A 23344-nucleotide genomic window follows, 5' to 3' on the forward strand; every position below is an offset into this window, starting at 1 on the left:
GAAGTCAGTGCCTATTGTTTTTACAGGATGACAAAAAGTTCTCCAAGTTCTAAACAGGAGGAACCAGATGTTAAAAGGTGCATGCAGGTGTCAAATGGCAGATTTCCAGAAGACTCCCCCACAGTGGACTGTAGGAGGTGTAAATCAATAATTAGCAGACAATGGAAATAGCATAATTGTTTTGTTTTAGAGAAAAAAAAATCAGAGTAAGTATCAGATACAGGAGAAACTTCCCCCAAAGGAGTACAGGAAATAATTTAGAGGATAAAGCCGACTATAAAGTGACCGACCATTAAAGTATAAAATAGAATTGACATTTGACAGATGCAAGCAAAAGACAGGCAAAAACTGAAAGAAATGATAACGCTATAGTGTGCCAGCTAAAGCAAGCGGAAAGGTGAAGGGGAGACAGGGAACTTACGAATCTGAGCTGGTGAGAGGAGCATGGGGCAAGCAATGAGCAGGTGAATATGGGTAATGTGTCCACTGGGAACCAGCCAGCGCCGGGGCCTGAAATCACAGCAAAAGTGCATAAGAAAGCAATTATAACGCCTCCAACTGAATACTGTGCTTTCTAAATAGAAATTACAATTATCCATTAACAATCTTTAAGACTCAAAATAACTAGTACATGCTGAAAATAGAAGCAAAAAACACTTACAAAAGGAATTATCTGAAGCCCCTTAGGTGCACTACCCAGCACCACACAATAGATTATAAAGAGAACATGGGTTCTAGGTAGTTGATATTACGGTCACCTCCACCCAGCCATAAAGGGACACGAAAAATTCAGGAGATAAACCTTAAAAATGAATTCAAGTACCCCAACTATTAACAAAAATGTATCTTATTTGTGTATTACTCAGCTGTAGATCCTCAAATCATCTCTGAATTGGTGCGGACAGTGTCCTTCCTTCTGGTGGGTGGCTACTTTTGTTTCCCATGGTCCCTGTGTGTGTTGTAAAGTAGTCACCGCTCCAAGCTCACTCCAGTGATGGATAGTAAGCTCACATTTAGTTTATTAATTTTTATTGAGATTGTAGTCCTTCACGGGGAGAGATGATTTGAGGATCTACAGCTGAGTGATACACAAATGATACATTTTTGTTAAAAGTTAAGATACTTGAATACATTTTTAAGATTCAACTCCTGAGTTTAGTGTCGCTTTAAAGGTATTACAACTGTTTGCAATTCCTTGCAGTATAAATAGGCTGCTCACGTTGTCCTGAAAAAGTCTATTTAAAATCTATATTTTTTACTGATGCGCATAATTAGGAACAAAAGTATTCTGATATTGTCTTAAATTAAATATTTAGTATAAAACACCTGCTGATCTTTGTTTTTGTGGTTATTGTTGTTGGTTATGGTCTGGCATGCTCTTCTGTGCTTATATACAAATGCTGCTATGCAAACCATACTATTTCTAGCATAGTACAGATAATCAATTATATGGCCATTCCCAGCAAAAAAAACGCTCACAAGGGTGCTACAACTTACAGAGATGTACCCTAGGTGCAGGGACATGTTAGCTGCAGAGCCTTATGCCTCCTGATAACATTCAGAAGGCAAGGTGTCAAACTGACTGAGCTGTTGGTCAGGCCTATGCAAGAAACAGTAAAACGGGAGAGTGTCTCAGTAATATTTCTCATGCCTCGCCTACCTCATCACAGTTTAGGACAATAAACATTTTTAGAAAACATGTTCAATGCCTGTTAGTTTAATTTTGTTTTGCTTTCTTTTTTAAATGGTGAGTACAGGCCAAGTCAACTGCTGGTTTCACCTCCTTTTGCATTCTCCATAAAGTAAAGTAGATTGAAAAATTGGAACCCACTCACAATGGCCACAGAAAGTGTGCAGATCCAAGAATTCAAGTACACAGATCTCAGAGTTATAATAAACTGTCAGGTTGTTTAACAAACTGAAATATCAGTTCTAATTAGCCTGCCCAAGTCTCCAAAAATAAATCAAAAGGGCAGATCCCTGCAAAAGAATGTAGTACAGAACATGTAATGTATGGGGCAGCGGATGGAATGCCAGGAGGCAGCACGGGACACAGGAACTCCTGGTGGGTTCAATGGAGCGAAGATAGGAGGGCACAGGCCACCAGAGAGGTGAGCATAACATCTTTTCTTAACCAGTTGACATCCGCGGTGTTAAACCCCCTTCCCATCCAGGCCATTTTTCAGTATTCAGCGCTGCGGTACTTTAACTGACATTTATTCCGTCATGCAGCGCTGTACTGAAATGAATTTTATACCCTTTTTTGGGGACAGATAGAGCTTTCTTTTGGTGGTATTTATTCACCACTGGGGGTTTTATTTTTTTACTATATTAAGGAAAAATTACCGAAATTTAAAAAAAAAAACAGTTTCCCCTATATTAAATGATAAAACATTTATTATTACCCAATTTTTTGGTAAAATATAAAAGATGGGGTCACGTCGGGTAAAAAGACACTAAACATGTCAAGCCTTAAAATTGCGTGCGCGCGCGAAACCTCAAAAAACGATAATACCCAAAATTGGCCATAGGCGACGCTTTAAAAGCTGTTACCGCTCATCAGTTTAGTGTTATCAGTGATTGATGGCCCTAAAATGATTGCTCTCACTGCGACGTTCGCGCCGATATGTAACATGTGTAGCGCAATTGTAATTTTTGCGCGCTGGGGCACCGGACGCGTATTTACGTTTATAGGCGCGTAAACGTGGGGGTGGGGGAGTTAAACATTTTGGGGGGGTTTTTTCCCCTTTTTTTATATGTGACTTTTATTTTATTTTACTTTTTTATGTGTTACTTTTATTTTTTTTTATTTATATTTATTTTTTTTGCACTTATTGTTATTGCTATTATATAGGGGGGTAACAACCCCCTATATAATAGCAAAGGCACACTGACAGGTCCTCTTTATGGAGATATAAGGGGTCTCTATGACCCCTAATATCACCTGTGGACCCCAAAAGAAGCTGATGAAGCAGACAATAAGGTGCCGCGAACGAGCACATATAGGCGATCGGCGGGCTATGGACCCGCTGATCGCCTATATGTGAAACACCCGGTACCGGGTGTGTGCATTGATCGGGTCTTTTCTGCCCGTGATGGAAGTGTAGCTTTTAACGACTTACTGCTGGTGTAATGCATATATGCAGCAGCACAGCAACTGCTACAAACATGCGTCAGTCACCTCGGCATGGCTGCTCTGTGCCGAGACTATGGGCCAATATGAAAAGCGCAAAACCTTTGTCTTGTGTATCCAGCTTTTGTCAAGTTTTGCATTATTTGTTATCTAGGTTATCTGTGGTGAAGTTATTCTAGCAATTAAATACTGTAGGCATCTAGAGATAGTGACACATACCAACAACAGTCAGAACTTTGGCTTCCAAAGGTTGTTTTGCTAGGGCAAAGCCCTGCCACATCCTGGTAGTGTCAAAGCTGCCTCAAGCACATTCCTATTGGTCAGGGAGGAAGCTAACCATAGTGATGAGCCAACAATGTGTGGGGGTTGGGAAGGGGCAGGCAAGATTCAACACTTCCAACAAGTGTCAGAACTTTGCCCAATTCAAAATGGTCTACAGCAGTCTTTCTCAACCTTTATTGAGTTACGACACCCTTTAAAAGTAAGGGGGACCCCCCCCCCACACACAAAAAATCTTCACTCCCCCCTTCACATCAGTCCCACAAAATTTTGAGGCAACCCTGAGGAAGCCAGGAGGACACACCAGGGTGCCACGGCATCCCTTCTCAACGGCACCCTGGTTCAGAAGGGATGTTCTACGGATTCCCTTGTAGAAGCAGGATGGAATGCAGCTGCAGATATTTGGATGCAATTATATTCTAAATTTCCCATTTTTAAACCTGTTATAGATGTGTTTACAATAAAGATAAATTATTTACTTCACAAATAAACATTATTATGTAACACGGGAATTCACAGGCCAATATGTGTATAAATCTGAGCTGATAAAATTGAATTCTTTAAATAACAGGCTGTTTACAATAAGGGAGATATGGAGTCCCTGAAAAATGTGTAAGCCTAAAACAAAACACTATGATGCAATATTTCTTAAGTATCCGACTAAAAACCATGTACAAAACCCCTTTAATGTTTTAGATTATTTGTGGGTGTATTACTAAGGAATAATGAACCCACTAATGAATTATTAGGAGCTATGTGACCTGTGTAAATATCACTGCATCCTTGCGCTGCACATTATTGGTTTAATGTGCAGCAGCACATGCTTGTGTTGCTGCACATTAAACCAGGAGAGATCTTCACTGTCCAGGTACTATTTTTGTACAGCACAACACCAAATTCTATGAAGGGATTTACTATAACTGGAGCAGCTGTGCATAGTAACCAATCGGCTTCTATCTTTAGCTTGTTCAATTAAGCTTTGAAAATTAAAGCTAAAAGCTGATAATGTAGAATTACTAAAAATACAAAATTAATTGGTCTAAAGCATTTAGAAAATATGTTGGCTATAGTGCTGTCACTTCTATTGAATATAGCATGTACATAATTGCTGAATTTAGGTCACAACTCATTTAAATGTTATCAGCTAAAATAATCTAAGTCTGGATATTATGACCAGTCATGTTGATCTATGATGGAACTTCAAGATGAACTTGAAAAGCCAAAATTGCTAGAAGAGTTTTTTGGTAGATGAGATTTCATAGGTTTCTTCTGTCAAAAAAAACTACTTTCCCTGTTCTCTAGTGACTTAGGCCTCGTTCACACCTGAACGTTTTGTAGCACGTGCTACGCTCGACGAACGCTCTACAAAACGCTCAAACATCTAAATCCCATTGTATTCAATGGTCTCGTTCCCACCTTGGCGTATTTCCGCCCGTCCCTAACGCGCTACAAAACGGCCCACGCCTGAAAAGGTACAGGTACTACTTTGGGCCGTTTTGTTGCGCGTGTCCATTGGGATACAGCCAAGTAGCCTTCGGAAACGCGCGACTTTTTTACCGCGAATCGCGGTTAAAAAAACGCGCAACAGACGCGCATATGCTATACGTCTAGGTGTGAACGAGACCTTAGTGGTACACCGGGGTGAAGATCGGGATATTACTTTAAGTAGTTCTAGGAGGCAGAAAGTAAACTTCCAATGTCAGAAGCGCTCATCACTTGGATTAACCTCCCTGGCGGTATAATTTTTAATTTTTTTCATGTCATTTTTCGAATGTTTTTCGTCTTTGTCGTTTTTTTTTTATTTATTTTTTTTTTAAATATCCCGCCGGTTCTGCCCCCCCTACAACGCATACGCTCGCAAGCGACGGAACCCGGCATCGGCCGCAGAACACAGCGCGGCTCGAGGGACAAGGTAAGTAAATGCTATGCAGCTTTCCCGAGTGTAGCTCGGGGTTACCGCTTATGGTATGGAAAAGTAACCCCGAGCTACACTCGGGAATACCGCCAAGGAGGTTAAAGGAGAACTATGGGTTAAGTGTTTTTCCCCATAGTTCTCCTAAGGGTAATGGGAGGACACAAACTAGCGTCCTCCCGTGACCCAAAGCTCAGTATATCGCAAGCTACAGCTCGCGGTATACTGAGACACTGCAGCCGGGAGGGATCCCGACATTACTGCTGCGTGATTGACAGCGGGCTCTGCCTATCTAGAGGCAGAGCCAGCTGTACCCGCCCCCTACCCCGTCCATTCTGCCAGTCAGCGCTGAAGGATCGGACAGGGGAGTGGGAATCCCTGCAGGGAGCCGTGAGTGACAGTCACGGCTCTCTGCAGGGACATGATCAAGGAGTGAGCGACGCTATGTGTTCGCTCACTTTCCCGATCTATTAAGCCGACGTGTGCCAGTTTTATATCAGTTTTCATGTCACAGGTCGACTAGAACTATGAGGCTGAGTGATTTTCACTCACCTCATAGTTCTCATTTAAAACTCAGATTTCCAACTTGGAAAACCTCCATAAGGCCATCTTGATTGTTCACTCTTTTCAAAAAACAGAATGAAAAGTGTTAACTTGGATAGACAAAAGATGGGAAGAGATCTTATGGTGCCCCAACTAATACAGTGCAAGGGTAGTCCTCTACTTCCTTCTATCTTCTTACTGAATAATCTGTGCAGGTTGCAAAAAGTTTTTTCAAACAGTTGGAAAAAAAATTGTGATTGATATCAAGCACTTCTGATGTCAGAAGCACTAATTAAGACCTCCTAGGAATACCCCTAAACAAGCCAATGCTTACTTGCATCAAATCTTAAAAGCAAATATGAGCACTGCTGAATTACTTCCTGGCACCAAAAGCCAGAAATTCTTTCAAACCCCTTGGATTGGGTGCAGGAAGACAAAAATCTGCATATTTGGTTTTATTCATGCAATTAAAAATATAGCTTTGTATAAAATGAAACTTTAACAAGCCAAAGTGGAATCACATTCAGCAGAACGAACCCTTACCTCTATTTCTAACTGGCTGGGCTGGTATTGCATAGCAGCTGTTGAACACATTCCGCTGGCTCCGTGTTGTAGCTCAGGCTGTGAGTAACTACCCCCCCCTTCCATCACAGACACTGTGCAGGGCATCAGGGTCCTCGAGGTTGCATGGTGTCAGTTTATCTGGGGTAAAAAACACAAGACACATTATAAGAGAGAGGAGAAGGGTAAAATGGTAGAACATCAAGATACATTTTAATAGTAACTGTAAGATCAACCTCATGTCTGTGATTCAGGTAACATAACCACACAAACAATTGATTTATCTGACCTTTATTTGCCTATGTCAAGGAAAAGCCATCGGTTCACTTTAATGCAGACTTCCATAGATAAATATAGTTACCTTCAGCTTCTGGCAACAAAACCAGCTTTAAAGTAATATTACAAGCTCAAAACATTTTTCAATAATGAATCCATATCAAATAAATATACATTGACCAGCAAAGTATTTCATTGACATTTTTGCCAAAACACTTACAGACGTCATGTTTCCAAAAACATTGGCTCCAACTCTCTTGGCTCCGCTACCCTAAACTTCCTGTTGAGCACAAGATCAGAAGGGACAGGACAGTCTCCAGTGGCTGTCAATCAACTAGCTTGGAGAAAGGAGGAGTGGCGATCAGAGAAGTGTCTTGCCTTGCTGTGCCTGTGTGTCTGATGAAGGGACTCTGAGTGACCCCGAAACATTGCTTTGCGACGAGATGTGTTTACATCAATAAAATGACCACTCGTTGTAGATTTTACTTTGGTGTGCTGGTGATATATTTTACTACTTGGATTTGAAGTGGCGCCATCCACTATCACTGCAGCACCCACCTTAAAAAGAGACATACCAGTAAGGAGTGCGGTGGGGACCTTTTGGAACTTGTGGCTATATAGGACCCTGCAATGGAAAGGAGCCACACTAGAACAGGATATCAGGGCCAATGCTCAGGGGATCAGCTGATTCTGCAGGAAGCTAAAACTTTCAAACACCAAGGAGCAGCATCCATTGTAAGTGATTAAATCAGTATTGGAAATAGTAGAAAAACATTTTGACTTTAATATCACTTTAAAGTGTCATTCCTCTTGCTTACCATCTAAAATTACCTGCACAGAGAATGTTGTGAGCTCTTAATTGCTCCCTCTCTCATGTTACAGCACTCTAGAACAGCATTTCTCCACCAGGGTGCCGTGGCACCCTGGTGTGCCTTCTGGCTTCCTCAGGGGTGCCTCATAATTTGTGCCAGTGGGACTGTTATATGAAGGGGAGAATGAAGACTGAGGTATAGGGGGCTCCCGATGTAAAGAAGAAACTCTGATGTAAAAGGGGGAACGGTGATATAAAAGAGTTTGTAGTCCATATTGGGAGTGAGCTTGGAGCAGTGACTACTTTATAACACACACAGGGACCATGGGGAACCAAAGTAGCCACCCTGCAGAAGGAAGGACAGTGTCAGCACCACTTTAGAGATGAGTTTCGTGTCGTGTCACTTTAAGTGCTGCATTCCATGAAGCTCTCTATGCACTGTTGTTGTGCCAATCTGAAGGCCACATGAAGTTTGGAGGTCTGTAGCTATTGACTCTGCAGACAGTTGGTGACTTCTGTGCACTAAGAACAAGGCATTGATACCCAAGACAGCGACACTTATGTGAGATGCTATCCATGGCCCAGTAGATGCTTAGCCGTTCAGGCAATTATGCTTAAAAGAGAACTATGATTCGAGTGATTTCCACTCATCCTCATAATTAGAGCCGACAAAGCAGCTGTCACAGGTCGGCTCTACAGATCGGGAAGTGTGCAGAAACATGCAGCTGATTCGCTCACCTCCCTATCGTCGCCCTGCAGCGATTGGTGACTGTCAGTCACCAATCACAGTCACCAAAAATTGGATTCCCCCCGTCCCCGATCCTCCATTGCCTCTAGATAGGCAGGGCCAGCTGTCACTCAAACAGCTGGGTGGCTCCAGACAGTGTTGTCGGGATCCGTCCCTGCTGCAGCGCTCTCCGTATATACTGAGCTTTGGGTCACTGGAGAAGGTTAGTATACCCCAAAGTTCTCTTTTAGGAGTATTATCTGTGCCAGCTGCTGTCCTTAATTCTGTTTCCCCTTCATGCAACCACTACCTGATTTCTTTATTTGAAATAGAGTGACCTGAATCTAGGCACAGGATGCCACACCCCTAAAAGTACCTGATTTCTTTAACCTACAAATGATAAAGCAGGGTAAAAAGGGGTTGAAAACTAGGAGCCATATAGGATACATTTTGGGGGATCCCCGGCTGAGTAACTCATGCATGAAATAACTCTTCCTAACCCTGTCTTAAATGGAAAGGAAAAGGAAAGCATTGAGAAATGAGAAGAAAGAGTGGACAATTTTTACTCTTCCTGCTCCTGTCTGTTTGCCGGTTGGTGGGTCTTCTAAGCTGTACTATCACACACTGGAGTGGAATACATTACAAGAGGCATTCCTTCTTTTTAATTATGTGACTTTCTCTCTGTCAATTTTTACATCCATACAGCATATCAGATAAGCTGGACACTCAAAGTCAAATCACTTTCCATTTAACTCAAATGGGTTACTGCTAAGTAAATGTGAAAGTAAAAGTAATACGGTTTTATTTGTTCTTTGCATCCAAGTAGATAAGGTGCTCTTAAACAAATAAAGGCTTAAAAGGGAACCTCTGAACCAGCATTGCTGACTTGTGCATGATCTAATGAGTCAATTACCTAGAAGAAGCATGCAGCCAGCGAAGTCGGAATTTCCTTCCTGCATAATGTCTGCAAATCACTGTTTCACAATTAGGATGACAATTCTGGTGATTGTACCATATATATATGTCCCTGCAGGCACTTCCAATCCAGCGGTGTCTGCATGCGGGTGCACGCGTCCATAGACTTAACTTGCGTCTCTGGCCGTCTCCCGGCCGAGAATCCGAACTGCGCATGCGCCCGGCCCAAGATGCTTTGCGGCCGCCGGAGCAGTTTCGTTTTCTCAGCCGGGAGAGCGCAGCGAAAACAAGGTAAGTTTATAACGCTGTTAAAGCGGGTTTTTTTTTCTTTTTAAAATTTTTGCCTATATCTACTGCTTGAGAGCAGTAGATATAGGCAAAAATAAAACATATATATATATATATGTGCAATGGAAATGGGTAAGCCGTATTAGTCCAGTAGACAAGATGTCAAAAAAGACAAACGCAGTATTGCAGTGTGCAATGATACCTTTCTTATTGGACTAACAAAATATATACAAGACAAGCTTTCGAGAGTGAACTCGCTGATACTGAATACCAATACCGGAATTCCCATTAAGGAAGCCAGGCGGCATGTACTCACTCGCCACCTGGCTTCCTGATTAGCAGGGAAGCCGTCTCCATGAGGGGCGTTTTGGACAATCAGGAAGCCAGGCGCCATGTAATGACTTGTTGCCCGGCTTCCCGATTGGCTGGGAAGCCAGCTCCATGCTCTCTCGTCACCAAGTGACGAAGGAGCATAAAGCCGGCTTTCTGGCCGATCGGAAAGCCGGGGAGCGGTTAATGACCAATGAGGAAGCTAAGCAGGGAGTCATTACATGCTGCTCGGCTTCCTGATTGGCCAGAAAGCCGGCTGCATGCTCCCTCGTCAATCAGGAAGCCGAGCTACGTGTAATGACTCGCCGCCTAGCTTCCCGATACCGGACACTCAGATATTGGGCTAGAATTCGGAGCATTTGGGCGAGTACAAATACTCGGCACCGATACTAGTATCGGTGCATCCCTATTGGTGATTCAATTTCTTCACAAATGTGAGTAACTATCCCAGAATAAGTATATAGACAAGCACATCTTACTTTCTGTTTTGCAAACTAATTCCGGATCAGTGACTGAAAAAGTGTTGAAGTCAAGGGGCCAGGATAACAGCCAGGGAAATAACATTAAAAGCAGTAAAAGAATATCAGCAAATGCAGATCCCTGTTAGGAAAGGTTAAAGTGACATTAAATGATATTTTTTTCCCCTCCCCCCCAATGTTAATGTCAGCACTTACCTTAAATGATGTCTCTTAATCCGATCTTCTTCTACTTTCCTGATGTTTTCATCTGTCCCTGCAGCCTGCTGCGGCTCTCCGATCCAGCGCCGACTCCTGTCCCTGCAGGCACTTCCAATCCAGCGGTGTCTGCATGCGGGTGCACGCGTCCATAGACTTACCTTGCGTCTCTGCTCGTCTCCCGGCCGAGAATCCGAACTGCGCATGCGCCCGCCCCAAGATGCTTTGCGGCCGCCGGAGCAGTTTCGTTTTCTCAGCCGGGAGAGCGCAGCGAAAACAAGGTAAGCTTAAAACGCTGTTAAAGCGGGGTTTTTTTTTCTTTTTAAACTTTTTGCCTATAAAGTGCATGGATTTATGAAGAACCGTTCTTGTCAGACCAGACTATTAACATTCTATGAGGAAGTAAGCAGTTTTTTATATAGAGGAAGGCCAGTGGGTGTAGTCCATCTGGATGTTGCTAAAGCATTCACTACAATACACCACAAAGGATTAACCTTTAAATTAAGGTCTACTGGACCTGAGGGAATTGTATATACCTGGGTTCAAAACAGGTTGCAGGAATGGCTCCGGAAGGTAGTGAATGACTAAATGGCTTACTTTCTACATGGACTAAGGTTGCGAGTCCTAGGACCCATTCTGTTTATCTTGTTTATAAACGATATCATGGATGGAATAAATAGCTCAATTGCAGTGTTAACTGATGATACCAAGCTACAGTAGGTAGGACAGTAACTTTACAACAGAACATAAAATCACTACAAGACCCTGACAACATTAAGGGGCCGGCAAACACATGGCACATTGAAAAATTGGGAATTAAAAATATGAATGCAAGATACTCCTTAGGAGGTTCTCCTCTGGGGAAATCAGGGATAAAGAAAGATCTGGAGGTCCTGGTGGACCACGGACTTAGCAATACCAAGCTGCAGCAAGCAAAGTCAGCAGGATGCTAGCATTCGTTCAAACATGTATTTCATCAAGAAATAAATCTGTAATTCTACCACTATACAAGACACCGTTTCGGCCTTATCTTGAGTATGCGGTTCAGGTTTGGTCACCAGTCCTCAGGATGGAGGTCCTTAAACTAGAGAGAGCTCAGAGAACGTCTACAGAAATTGAACTTGTTCTCTTTTAAGAGGTGCCTAAGATGGGATCGCAGTATACAAATCAATCAGTGGGGGCTGAAGTGTCACAACTAAACAGTTTGAACAACATGAAGTTGGATGAGAGGCGGTTTAATCATCAACTGTGTAAGGGTTTTCTTACGGTCACAGCAGTAAAAATGTGGAACTCCCTATCACAGTAATCGTTATCAATTGTGTCAGATTTTCACAGTTTACAGAGTATGAATGTTCATAATGACATGTCTATACACACACACACACACACACACACACACACACACACACGTTGCACTGGATGGTCCGGTGTTTTTTTTTTTTTAGCACCTAGACAAAAAGAGTAGCCTCGGTGGCGTGGCTGCGGTGCCATTGACTTCAATGCTTCTTCACGCCCCCTCCCACCCCAGAACGAAAAGGGGGAAGTTTAGCAAGCGATTGCTGTGCGTTCCAGCAGTTACCGCTCTGGAACGCACCGCAATTGGTGTGAACAAGCCATTAGGGTTATTTACAAAAGGGTGAAGAGTTTGGAGAAGGCAGGAGAAGTGAACAATCTAGGACAAAATAGCTGATTTGTAAATATTCTCCAATTCAGCTCACTTTCCAGTTATGTTGTCCTAGATTGTTCACTTCTCCTGCCTTCTCCAAACTCTTCACCCTTTATTGAATAACACTTATAGTTTAAAAATGCATACTTTAGAAGCATATAGGATATAGGAGCATATAGGACACAAGGAATTGTTATTTAGAACGGAAAAAGAAAAAACTCTTCACCCTTTATTGAATAACACTTATAGTTTAAAAATGCATACTTTAGAAGCATATAGGATATAGGAGCATATAGGACACAAGGAATTGTTATTTAGAACGGAAAAAGAAAAAACTCTTCACCCTTTTGTAAATAACCCTGTTCGTGTTCTTTAAGCTCCTTTACAGAGGCTGTCTAGAAAACATGGGGTACTTGTAATTCATATTGTTTTATTTTCAGGTAAAATTATTGCATTTTTTTTTTTTTTTTAAGTAACAAGATAAAAAATATGTTTTGAAGCTGCCTCAATTATACATAGACATCAACATGAAAGCGCCACAGGTATGGTGCCACCTTTTTTGGCTTGTTACTCTCTGTAGACCAGAGCGATGAACATGATGTACTTACAGTATATACAGGCACGTTCTTATACATATGCCCGTAGGCTGTAATCTGATGCTACAACCTGTCTGGGTGTGTTCATACAGAACAGAAAGAGAAACTAACTATGTGGACTTGGCAACTTACTATATAAAACACAGAGTCCAGTAAATGTAACCCTTAAGGGCCTGTTCACACGACGTCCGTTTTCTGTGCTGACCTGATCCGTACGCTCCTGCACTAAAAATGCACCCCAATGTATCCCTATGTGCTTTATGGGCTACAGTTCTCACGTGCGCAGTCTGTTCAGGTTACCACAGAAAAATACTGCATGTCACATTTTGTACGGTCAGAAAACGCGTCAAAAACGCACTGTAGCCAACATACTGGCAGCCCCACTCCACTTTTTTACTGGAACACATCAAAAACGCGGCAAAACACATAGCACCGCATCTGCTGATCCGCACCTGAAACTCATGTGAATAGGCACTAAGAGCTGGCTCAAACCAGCTCCAGTGCGTTCCAGCATGATTAGCTCCTGGAACACATCCTGTCCGGCTCCCTGCGTTCTGGGGTCGGAGGTGCCTGCGTTCAGGTCCAGCGCAATCACAGAAAATAGTGCTTGTACTATTTTTTGCGATCGCACTGGGGGCAGGAGGCCTCCCGCCTCAGAACACAGGGAGACGGCCAGCATGCGCTCCAGTGCGTTCCAGCAGCTCATGGTACTGGAATGCGCTGGTGTGAACCGGTGATGTGTCGAAAGTGCGAACTTATCAAGTTGTGGGACCGCATTACTTCCGGTTTCCTCAGAACTACGAGGTTTTTATACAAAACATGTTGTGCACGAGCGCCATCCACGGCATTGCCCTATAGACATAGACCACAGCAATAAAATGATGTAGGATGACAGTAAGCCAGCACGTTCTTTATCTCCGGTGCCCCACTCAATATGGCCGCCGCTTGAGTGGGGCACCTGAGATAAAGAACGCGCTGGCTTACTGTCATCCTACATCATTTTATTACTTTATTGCTGTGGTCTATGTCTATAGGGCAATGCCGTGGATGGCGCTCGTGCACAACATGTTTTGTGTAAAAACCTCGTAGTTCTGAGGAAACCGGAAGTAATGCGGTCCCACAACTCGATAAGTTCGTAGTTTTGATCGATCACCGGCTCTTAATCAAGTGATTGTGAAAGAACTTCTTGATTTTGGCCAGAATTGATAGACCGGTGTAGTGCAGAAGAAGCATACCCTGGAAAACAGAAGTTTTTCTCTACTGGTTACCAGCATCTGTACTTAACATGAAAGCATATCTGCCGCATACAATATACACAAAAAATATTTAACCAACAGCAAAATCAAAATCAACAAAACCGCTTAGAAAAAGCAGGTGCCCAGTTCATATGCCAGTCAGGATGCTATCTGCATGTTCTCCCCGTGCTTGTGTGGGTTCCCTCCAGGTATTCCAGTTTACTCCCACACTCTAAAGACATGCTGGAGGGTTAATTGGCTCCTATCTAAATCCGCCCTGTAAGTATGTATGTATGTATGTATGTATGTGAGATAGGGACCTTAGATTGTAAGCTCCTTGGAGGGCAGGAACTCATGTAAACGTGCAGCATATATAAACTGTAGGCTGTAAAAAAAAAAAAAAAACTAAATAAAGTTAATATAACTATAATCAGCAGCTAAACACATGCCATCTTGCCACATCAAGTTAAAACTGCATGCATCTCTGTTTCTGCTTCATTCATTCTGTGGCCTGTGCTGTGTGAACCTCTCCCACACTAGTTGTGAGATCAGCAGTCATCAGACACCTCTCACATGAGGAAGCAAAAGCCTAAATATCTACCAAGATGGCCTCCTCTACTCACAAGTGCAGCACAAGGCATGGCAAGTCAGTAACGAAGAAAAGATCAGCACGGAGAGCACTGGCAATACTAGGGTCTAGACCTCTGAACCTCGGCTTGCCTGTTTTGGGCACAGCTTCCAGAGCTCAGTTCCTTTTTAAAGTGAATGTCAAGCTAATTTTTTTCAGTTTCATATAGAGTGGGGAAGGATTAGACCTCCTCTCCAGGTCCTAACTGCTCCAATAGTGCCCATTCACACTGGGCATTTAATCGTGTGATTTCCGCCGCAATATCGCACATATTTGCAGTGTGAGAAGTCGCCGTCCAATGATTTTCAATGGAGCGGTTCTATTCTACAGCTCCATGTTGCGTGTCGCTGTCGTGCGTCGCTTGTGCAGGACCCTTTTTCCTGCAATTTTTCTATTTTTGCATGCAGCCCTGCGGTGAAGGTCTCCCGAACAGTCGCACTATCCCGGCCGCTCGAGGTAAGTGTCGCTCAGTGTGAATGGGGCCTTAAGGTGCCCATACACCTTACAATTATCTGCAGACTTTCTGTGGTCAGATGGAAAAAGTGCAACAGATTGGCCCAGGTGGAGATTCCTCCATCCACACAGTTTAGCGTAGATGGAGGAATCTATTGCACCTTTTCCATCTGACCACAGAAAATCTGCAGATAATTGTACTTGATAATTGTGTACTGAACTCCCTTTGATCTCTTGTCACAGAGCAGCCGTGCCGGTCCCGGCCGCACAGGGCACAGCGCATCTCGGGATCGGCAACGGCAGTGACAGCTGCTGCTAATACAAGCGATCGGGAGTCTCGAGACGCCTGATCACTTGAATGCAAAGTCCCCGGCCGGCCGTTAAATTACAATAGCCGGACGTGAAGCTACTCGTCGGGCTCTGGCGTCTTCTCGTCACAAACGAGTGAACGAGCGGATTTTTCAAGCCCTGCTTACTATATATTTGGATTTCTATTGCATCCATGCGTATTGACCCAAAGTCTACGTGAACCTCAAATCTATTTTGCAAATTGTTTGACGCCTAACTGTATCCAACTTTTTTTTAAAACAAATGATTTTTGTGTATCTTGTGTAGAGTTTCCTGCCTGGAGATCCTGCCGGTAACAGCACTTCCTGTTGCAGACTGACAATACCAAGCTCTTACCTTGCAATTTTCAACAGCATTGTCAGCCTGCCATTTGAGCCTCTTAGCTTTGAGGGGTTAGGTCTGCCTTTTACCAATGTAGTAGGCACATGCAGAGCTGATAGACAGCACACGGCCAACTTATGGAGCATGCATGTTTACAATGCTGATTCTAATTGAAAGGCAGCGGCTCTTAAGCTGGCCATACACCTATAGATTATCTGCAGATTTTCTATGGTCAGATGGAAATAGTGCAAAAGATTCCTCCATCTACGCTAAACTGTGTGGATGGAGGAATCTCCCACTGGGCCAAGCTTCAGTATCTTGCTAGTCGGCCCCACTGGCTCTCAAGCACCTGAACAATGCCTGCATCCAATCAGACTGTTCAGGTATTTTGACAGCCAGCGGGGCCGACTAGAAAGATACTGAAGCTTGGCCCAGTGGGAGATTCCTCCATCTACACAGTTTAGCGTAGATGGAGGAATCTATTGCACCTTTTCCATCTGACCATAGAAAATCTGCATATAATTGTAAGGTGTATGGCCAGATTAAGAGAGATATTCCCCCACTTTCAGCCCCACTGACAACACTTTTACTAGACAGTGAATGAAGTGAGGTAGAATCTACAACAGAAACTACATATTGCCATTAAAGGATAACTATGAGGCGAGTGGAAATCACTCACCTCATAGTTCTAGCGGACCTGTGACAATGAAACTGTCACAGGTCGGCTCAATAGATCGGGAAGTGAGCGAACACATACCGTCGCTCACTTCTCGATTCTGTCCCTGCAGAGAGCCGTGACTGTCACTCACGGCTCCCTACAGGGATTCCCCCCTCTCCTGTCCGATCCTCCAGCGGTGACTGGCGGAACAGACGGGGGAGGGGCGGGCACACCTGGCTCTGCCTCTTGATAGGTAGAGCCAGCTGTCAATCCCGCAGCTGGGTGGATCTCGACAGTAATGTCTGGATCCGTCCCGGCTGCGGCGTCTCAGTATACCGTGAGATACTGAGCTTTGGGTGATGGGAGGACGCTAGTTTGTTCCCCCCGTTACCCTTATGGGGAAAAGCCCTGAACTTTTATTTGAGTTGCCTTTGGAGATTTCCCCTCACTTCCTTTCCGGTTATACAGCAGATATATCTCTCCCAGAGCCCTGGTTAGCACCAACAACCAATTAGGGCTTCTAATCTTTTCTCACTCTATCCAAAATTCGGGCTGGCCAGACACCTATTTATTTTTTCACTTACACCTGTGGGCTGCAACAAAAATTTTTTTTTTTTTTTAAACTGCACCGATTCCTTCATTCGGATTAAACAATGTGGATGGAGAAATCTTCCACTGTGGCCATTGTATTATGACAGTCATCCCCAAAGGCTGTCAAAATACCTGAACCATCATCAGACTGGATGCAGGCACTGTTCAATGTCAATTTTATGCTCGGCTACTTTCATTTGTTGCAGACAAGGCCACCCAAGAGGGGGAATAGTAGCCAGGTCAAGGACCAGCCAAAATTGGCTCAGTGTATGACCAGCTTAAGAAAGTTTTGACATACACTTTAAGAGGCACTTCATGAACATACAATCCATAGCAAGCATACATCCATATCACAGGAAATGTCCGCAGATTTGCCAATGCATTTGCGGATTTGAAGCAAATGAACGCATTTTCCTCAATTATTACAGAAATGGAAAATAACTACACAACACGCTTTAAAATCGTATATAACATTCACACTGTGCAACAAAGACAGTCATATCTGTAGGTACGCCTGAAAAGGTAGAACGTTCTGAAAGGCAGCCAGTACTGAGATGAAAAATGGAACTGACCATTTTAAAATTTGTCAGCCAAAAGTTTGTAAAAACCAAACTGTTTTTAGAAGGAACACTGGGCACTGCTATGAAAAACAGAGTTTAGAAATGTCTGTGTTCCTGAAATGTGAACAGAATGTCAGCCAAGACATTGCCAAAATCAGAAGGAACTAAAGAACATAGATTTTTCCCATGATAACACCACTGGCCAGAGACGACTTGTCTTACACAAGAAACCGGCTACTGAAATTAGAAGTAACTAAGAAGTGAATACTTCCTAAAGATAACGCAGCTTGTACAGTCCCTTTTACAAAGTACCTGCTGATATCAGTGTATCTGAAGTACCCCTTTCCACGTATATTCCCAGTAAACCCCAATTCTGTGGAAATGTTCCAGTCTGTATTATATTCTAAAGCAGAGTCCTGTAGTGACAGAGTTGGAGGACAGAAAGCGTCAGGGAACACAGGCTTCTGACACTCCCAAAAGTGTTCAATGCGGGGGAGTCTGACGGAGGCTACAGTGCTTGAATGCAAAAAGGTGTAGGCAAGGGTTGCTGGAGAGGTGAGAACAATAGCCCTTCTATTGCAGAACGACCATTTAAAGTGATAGTAAACCTTCCTTTTTTTCTTTTCATGGTTAGAAGGGTCATTCTGCATAAAATTTGCTACCCTTCTTTAAAGCTATTTTTTCCTCGTTCTCTAACTGATCCCCAAACCTCTGTCCCCACCCCACCTGTATGCAGGTGTCTCCATCCGCTAGCTGGCTGCTGAGGAGACACCTGTGCGTGTGCGTTCCGGGCTGTGGCCGCAAGTAGTTGTGTGCGTTCATAGATATACACAGCATGCGGCAAGTCATGCCCTTCCTCTCCTTCCAACAGATTGACTGATGGAAGAAGGAGCCAATCACTCCTCTGCCCTCGTTCTCTAGCTGATCCCCAAACTGCTCTCCCCTCCCCACCTCTATGCAGGCGTCTCCACCCGCTAGCTGGCTTCTGAGGAGACACCTGTGCGTGTGCGTTCCCGGCTGTGGCCGAAAGTAGCTATGTGCATTCATAGGCAGGGCTGACAACACGTACTTACAAATGGGTGATTACTAAAACTGGAGCAGACAGAATCTGAAGCAGTTGTCCATGGCAACCAATCAGCTTCTAGCTTTCATTTATAAAGCTTAACCCCTTCATGACTGAGGCCTTTTTTTCATTTTTTGTACCCATGTTATATTCCACATTTTACATGCTGAAGAGAGAAACTGATTGGTTACTACACACATTTGCTCCAGCTTCTGTCTGCTCCAGTTTTAGTAAATGTCCCCAACTGTTTTGTCATGTTCAAGAGGAAGATAGGAGCACACTATAATACTAGGACATTAACAGTTATGTTTCTGTATTTGCGGCATGTTGCTAGTGGAGACTACAAATGGTGGGACACTCAATAAGCCACCATGGTCCATTGTTGTCCCCAGCAGGTGCAGAGCAATTTTACAAATGTATGTAGACAGGAATAAATGAAAGAGGCTGGAGGAGATTAGCAGCACTTAGCTGCAAAAAAGAGTATTAAAACAAAAAAAGATTTCCAGCCCAGTCAGTCATGAAACGTTCTGCAATGATGATGACACAGGAAGCCACTAGCACTCCAAAGACAAACAGACCAGCACCCAAGGCTGAAGAAATTCCAGCCAGGTGACCTGTATTTCCACTTTCACAGTCAAATCTGAGAAACCCCCCCACCATATGCTATGTGATTCACACAGCATTCCGAAAATCCATTTTTACAACATATATTTCTTACCTTTTTTAGAAGATTTCTTTGGAGCGGGCCTGTGGGCAGACTGCAGGCTACCCAAATTTAAAAGTGAAAATGGAGAAAGCCAGACTGGGGACAGACTGAGCCCTGGTTCACACCTAGGTGTATTGCATATGCGCGGTTGTCACGCGGTTTATTCGCGGTAAAAACACGCGTTTCCAAGGGCTACTTGGCTGTATCCCAATGGAAACGCGCAACAAAAAGGGCCCAAAGTAGTACCTGTACCTTTTCAGGCGTGGGCCGTTTTGTAGCGCGTTAGGGACAGGCTGAAATACGCCAAGGTATGAACCGGACCCACTGAATACAATGGGATTTAGATGTTTGAGCGTTTTGTAGAGCGTTCGTCGAGCGTAGAACGCGCTACATAACGTTCAGGTGTGAACGAGGGCTAAGTCTCATCTCATTATTGTACGATTCAGAACGCAAGCCTTGAAATCTTTAACCCTTTGTTAGCACCGTGTTCACAACTGATAATGAGATCTACCAGCACAGTACAGAGAGGGTTAATTGTAATAAATACTTTATTGAAATTATACTTTGTCAATAAGAGGATGTAACAAATATATATATATCCCAATTTGGCTGCAAAAGAAAATACACTTTCAGGGCCGGTGCACACCTGGGCGATCTGTGACCGCACAGCAATCATGCATGATAACCATGGTCACGGAGTCGCCCATCACCGATCGCACTGTGGGTGCCATTATTTTCTTATGGCACCCCAGCCGCGCCAGGCGGATCATGCAGTTTCCCACCGCAATTCCACCCGTGCATCCAAACAAGATAGATAAACAGCCACGTGCCGTGCATCGCAAAAAAGTACATTTACCTTTTTTCGGCAATTGGCACGCGGATGTACCCCATTGAAATTAATGGGGCAGTGTGGCAGTCGCTGTCTGCCATTTTGCATGACCAAGCAATCCTGGGACGCGCATCCCAGATCGCACAGGTCTGCACCAGGCCAAACACCTCATGCACATGGGCTGCCTGTGTTTAACACCGGAGAAGTACGCTGGGGAGTATAAACAACTTGTATGCTTCCCAGATCACTTTTTCCTGTGTCTTGTTGCATTGAGACGAGTTTACGCGCGTTTAACTCTGTAAAACCAGGCTAAGCAGCCCTGGGACACAGAAAATTCTTGTTTGTATAACCTTGGCTAGACTAAATGCACCTCAATGCTGCTTAACATGTACAGTCGTATGGTTCTACAAGCTATAGAAGGTGTACTTAGTTTTTCACACATGGCGTCGCCATTTTGGCTTTATGTTTGTAAAATAAATAATAATCCAAGTATCCTACCACACTGCTTACCAGAAACCCCTTAAGGATGAGTGCTGAAATGACTGCGGATGGTGCCGCGGAGATCAAGATGCAAAAAGCAAGATATCACCAGCACACCAAAGGGACAGAACAAACAAGCGTCTTTTATTGACGTCCCCTTCATCAGGCTCAGTAAGGCCTGGTTCACATCTGAGCGTTTTACAGCACATTCCGACGTGGTAAAAACGCACGGCACGAAACTCGTGGCAAACGCGTATATTCCGTACGCCTAGGTGTGAACCCGGCCTAAGACGAAATGATGATAAAGGGGACCCTGTGCGTATTGACACATGTTCACAAAACGCACAAACGTAAAACGTGCTTGCGTTGTCATTACTAGTTAATAGCAACCCAAACATGTGTGGGAGTGTTAAAAACGTGCACAAATGCGGAAGACAAAACGTGGAACACATTACGCAGATTTAGCTACATTTTCTGCACTTGCTGCGCGTATAAGAACCCATTAAAATCAATAGGGACATGTGGCAAATGTGGAGAACAAACGTGACTCACGTTCACGCTACGCCTAGGTGTGAACCGAGTCTAATGGAGCATTTCTGTGCAACACCAGCCCTCAAGGACTGCCTACAGGCCAAGATTTTGAGGGCCTGTTCACACAACGTTCGTTTTCTGTGCTGACCTGATCCGTACGCTCCTGCACTAAAAATGCATCCCAATGTATCCCTATGTGCTTTATGGGCTACAGTTCTCACGTGCGCAGTCTGTTCAGGTTACGACTGCACGTCACATTTTGTCCGGTCAGGAAACGGTCCGGAAACGCAAAACACGTCAAAAACGCACTGCAGCTAACATACTGACAGCCCCACTCCAGCAAAAACCGGAACGCATCAAAAACACATAGCACCGCGTCTGCAGATCCGCACCTGATCCAGACCTGAAAATCATGTTAACAGGCCCTTAAGCAACAACATAACCAAATTCTTAGTGGAGAAGACCCTAATTCTTAACCACTTGCTGCCCGGAGCAATTTCTTACTATTCCCACACGCATGATAAAATCTGGATTTTTGGCTACAAAACAGATTCAGACCCTCAAACAATTATATATTTTCTGAAAGCAAAGACCCTGTAGAATAAAAAAAAATGCTAGTTGCAATTTGTTATGTCACACGGTATTTTGTGCAAATGGTTTATCAAACCAGTATTTTTAGGGTAAATTACACTAAAATGAAACAGAATATTTTATTTCCCATTTTTTCTGTAAAATATAAAAGACGGGGTCATGTTAGGTAGATAGAAACCAAAATGTCGTCTTAAAATTGCATGCGCCCGTGAAGCCGCAAAAAACGACAATAACCCAAAATTTCCCATAGGGGACACTTTAAAAGCTTTTATCTCTCATCAGTTTAGTGCTAACAGTGATTGGCCTAGAATTATTGCTCTCACTTCGACATTCGCAACGATATGTGTGGCACAATTTTCATTTTTACACGTAGGCGCACCGACGCATGTTTGCGTATGTATGTGCATGCCCTTGGGGGTGGGGGGACTTACAAAAATAAAAATTGGGGCTTTTTTTATATGTAACTTTCATTTTTTTTATTTTTAAAACACTTTTTTTTTCTTTACACTAACATTGCTATCACATAGGGGGCTAACAAGCCCTCAATGTAATAGTAGATAGGGTGTGACAGGACCTCTTTCAGACCCCTAATGTCACCTAGGGACCCCAAAGAAGCTGAGGAAGCAGAGATCTGCTTCCCCAGCTTCATCTCCTTGCTCTAAGAGCCAGAGAATGTAAACAGTGAAACCGGAAGTCATGTAATACACATCACTTCCAGGTACAGTGATCGGAGGAGGGATCAGCGGTTGGATCGTTGCGGGGAGACCTGCCATGCCGGTCCTGGGCCCCGCACAGGAGACAGCGGAGCCCAGGGAAGCAGATTACGGCAGAGGGGGTGGGGACAGCACCATCCGCCGATCGGTACAAACGATCCGGTGGCCTTCTAGACGCCGGATCGCTTGTACATTAGCAGCCATCCAAACTGGTGAACAATGCAAATATCCTTATATTAAAGAGTCATTTATTCCAGACTGCATACAGCTGTTTCAAGCTATTTGGCCATCATCAGTGCAGTGTACTGAAACCATGTGTTCTATGGACTGAAACCATGTGTTCTATGGACTAGGGCTTACTCAATGCTTGTATGGTTATACTGCATTCTATGTAAACAAATCATTGCTACAGATTGGAATAAACCTGCCGAGCCAGTAAGTTATAAGCATTTTAAGACGTTTAAAGAATGATGTGTAGGAATCCTGGCATTTGCAGTTTTCCAGCCCCACCATGGACAAACAATCTGCTGATGCTGAAACTGCATGCATTTTACAGCAGACATCAAATAAGTGCGGGTCCTTAAATTCACTGTAAACCCAATCACTAAAATCCCATATAAGCCTGTCAAAAAAGGTCCTTGTTTAAAGCAGAACGCCGGGGAAATGTTTTCTTAATTCTTGCAGTGGGGCTACCCCCACACTGCAAGGGTTAAGCGCTCGTTTTGGTCTAGGGAGGAAAATAATAGTTAGTTACTGTATACTCCCCCGATCCTTGGAGACAGCTGGCTGTGACATCGCTCCCTCTAGCCTGTCTCTTCCTTCTCTGTAGTGATGGAATGTCTTTTGGCACCCTCACGTCCTATACACGATGACTCACAGGACCACTGCAGAGGAGCTGAGAGTGTGGCGCCAGGGACCGGTCTTAA

The 23344-nt window shown here is 43.8% G+C and overlaps 1 protein-coding gene across 1 annotated transcript in view; it reads right to left on the minus strand.

Moving 5' to 3' along the window:
* SBNO2 (strawberry notch homolog 2) overlaps positions 1–23344 on the minus strand; it is a 76918-nt gene that overhangs the window by 49377 nt on the left and 4197 nt on the right. Inside the window, exons 2-3 of the mRNA XM_018559534.1 lie at positions 6411–6569; positions 422–510 (exon numbers count right to left, since the gene is read on the minus strand). Coding sequence (XP_018415036.1) covers positions 422–510; positions 6411–6536 — 215 coding nt within the window. The 5' untranslated portion in view covers positions 6537–6569. The remainder of the gene's footprint in view (positions 1–421; positions 511–6410; positions 6570–23344) is intronic.

The sequence above is a fragment of the Nanorana parkeri genome, unplaced genomic scaffold (assembly GCF_000935625.1).
Source record: "Nanorana parkeri isolate BGI_ZX_2015 unplaced genomic scaffold, ASM93562v1 scaffold401, whole genome shotgun sequence".
Classification (NCBI taxonomy): Eukaryota; Metazoa; Chordata; class Amphibia; order Anura; family Dicroglossidae; genus Nanorana; species Nanorana parkeri.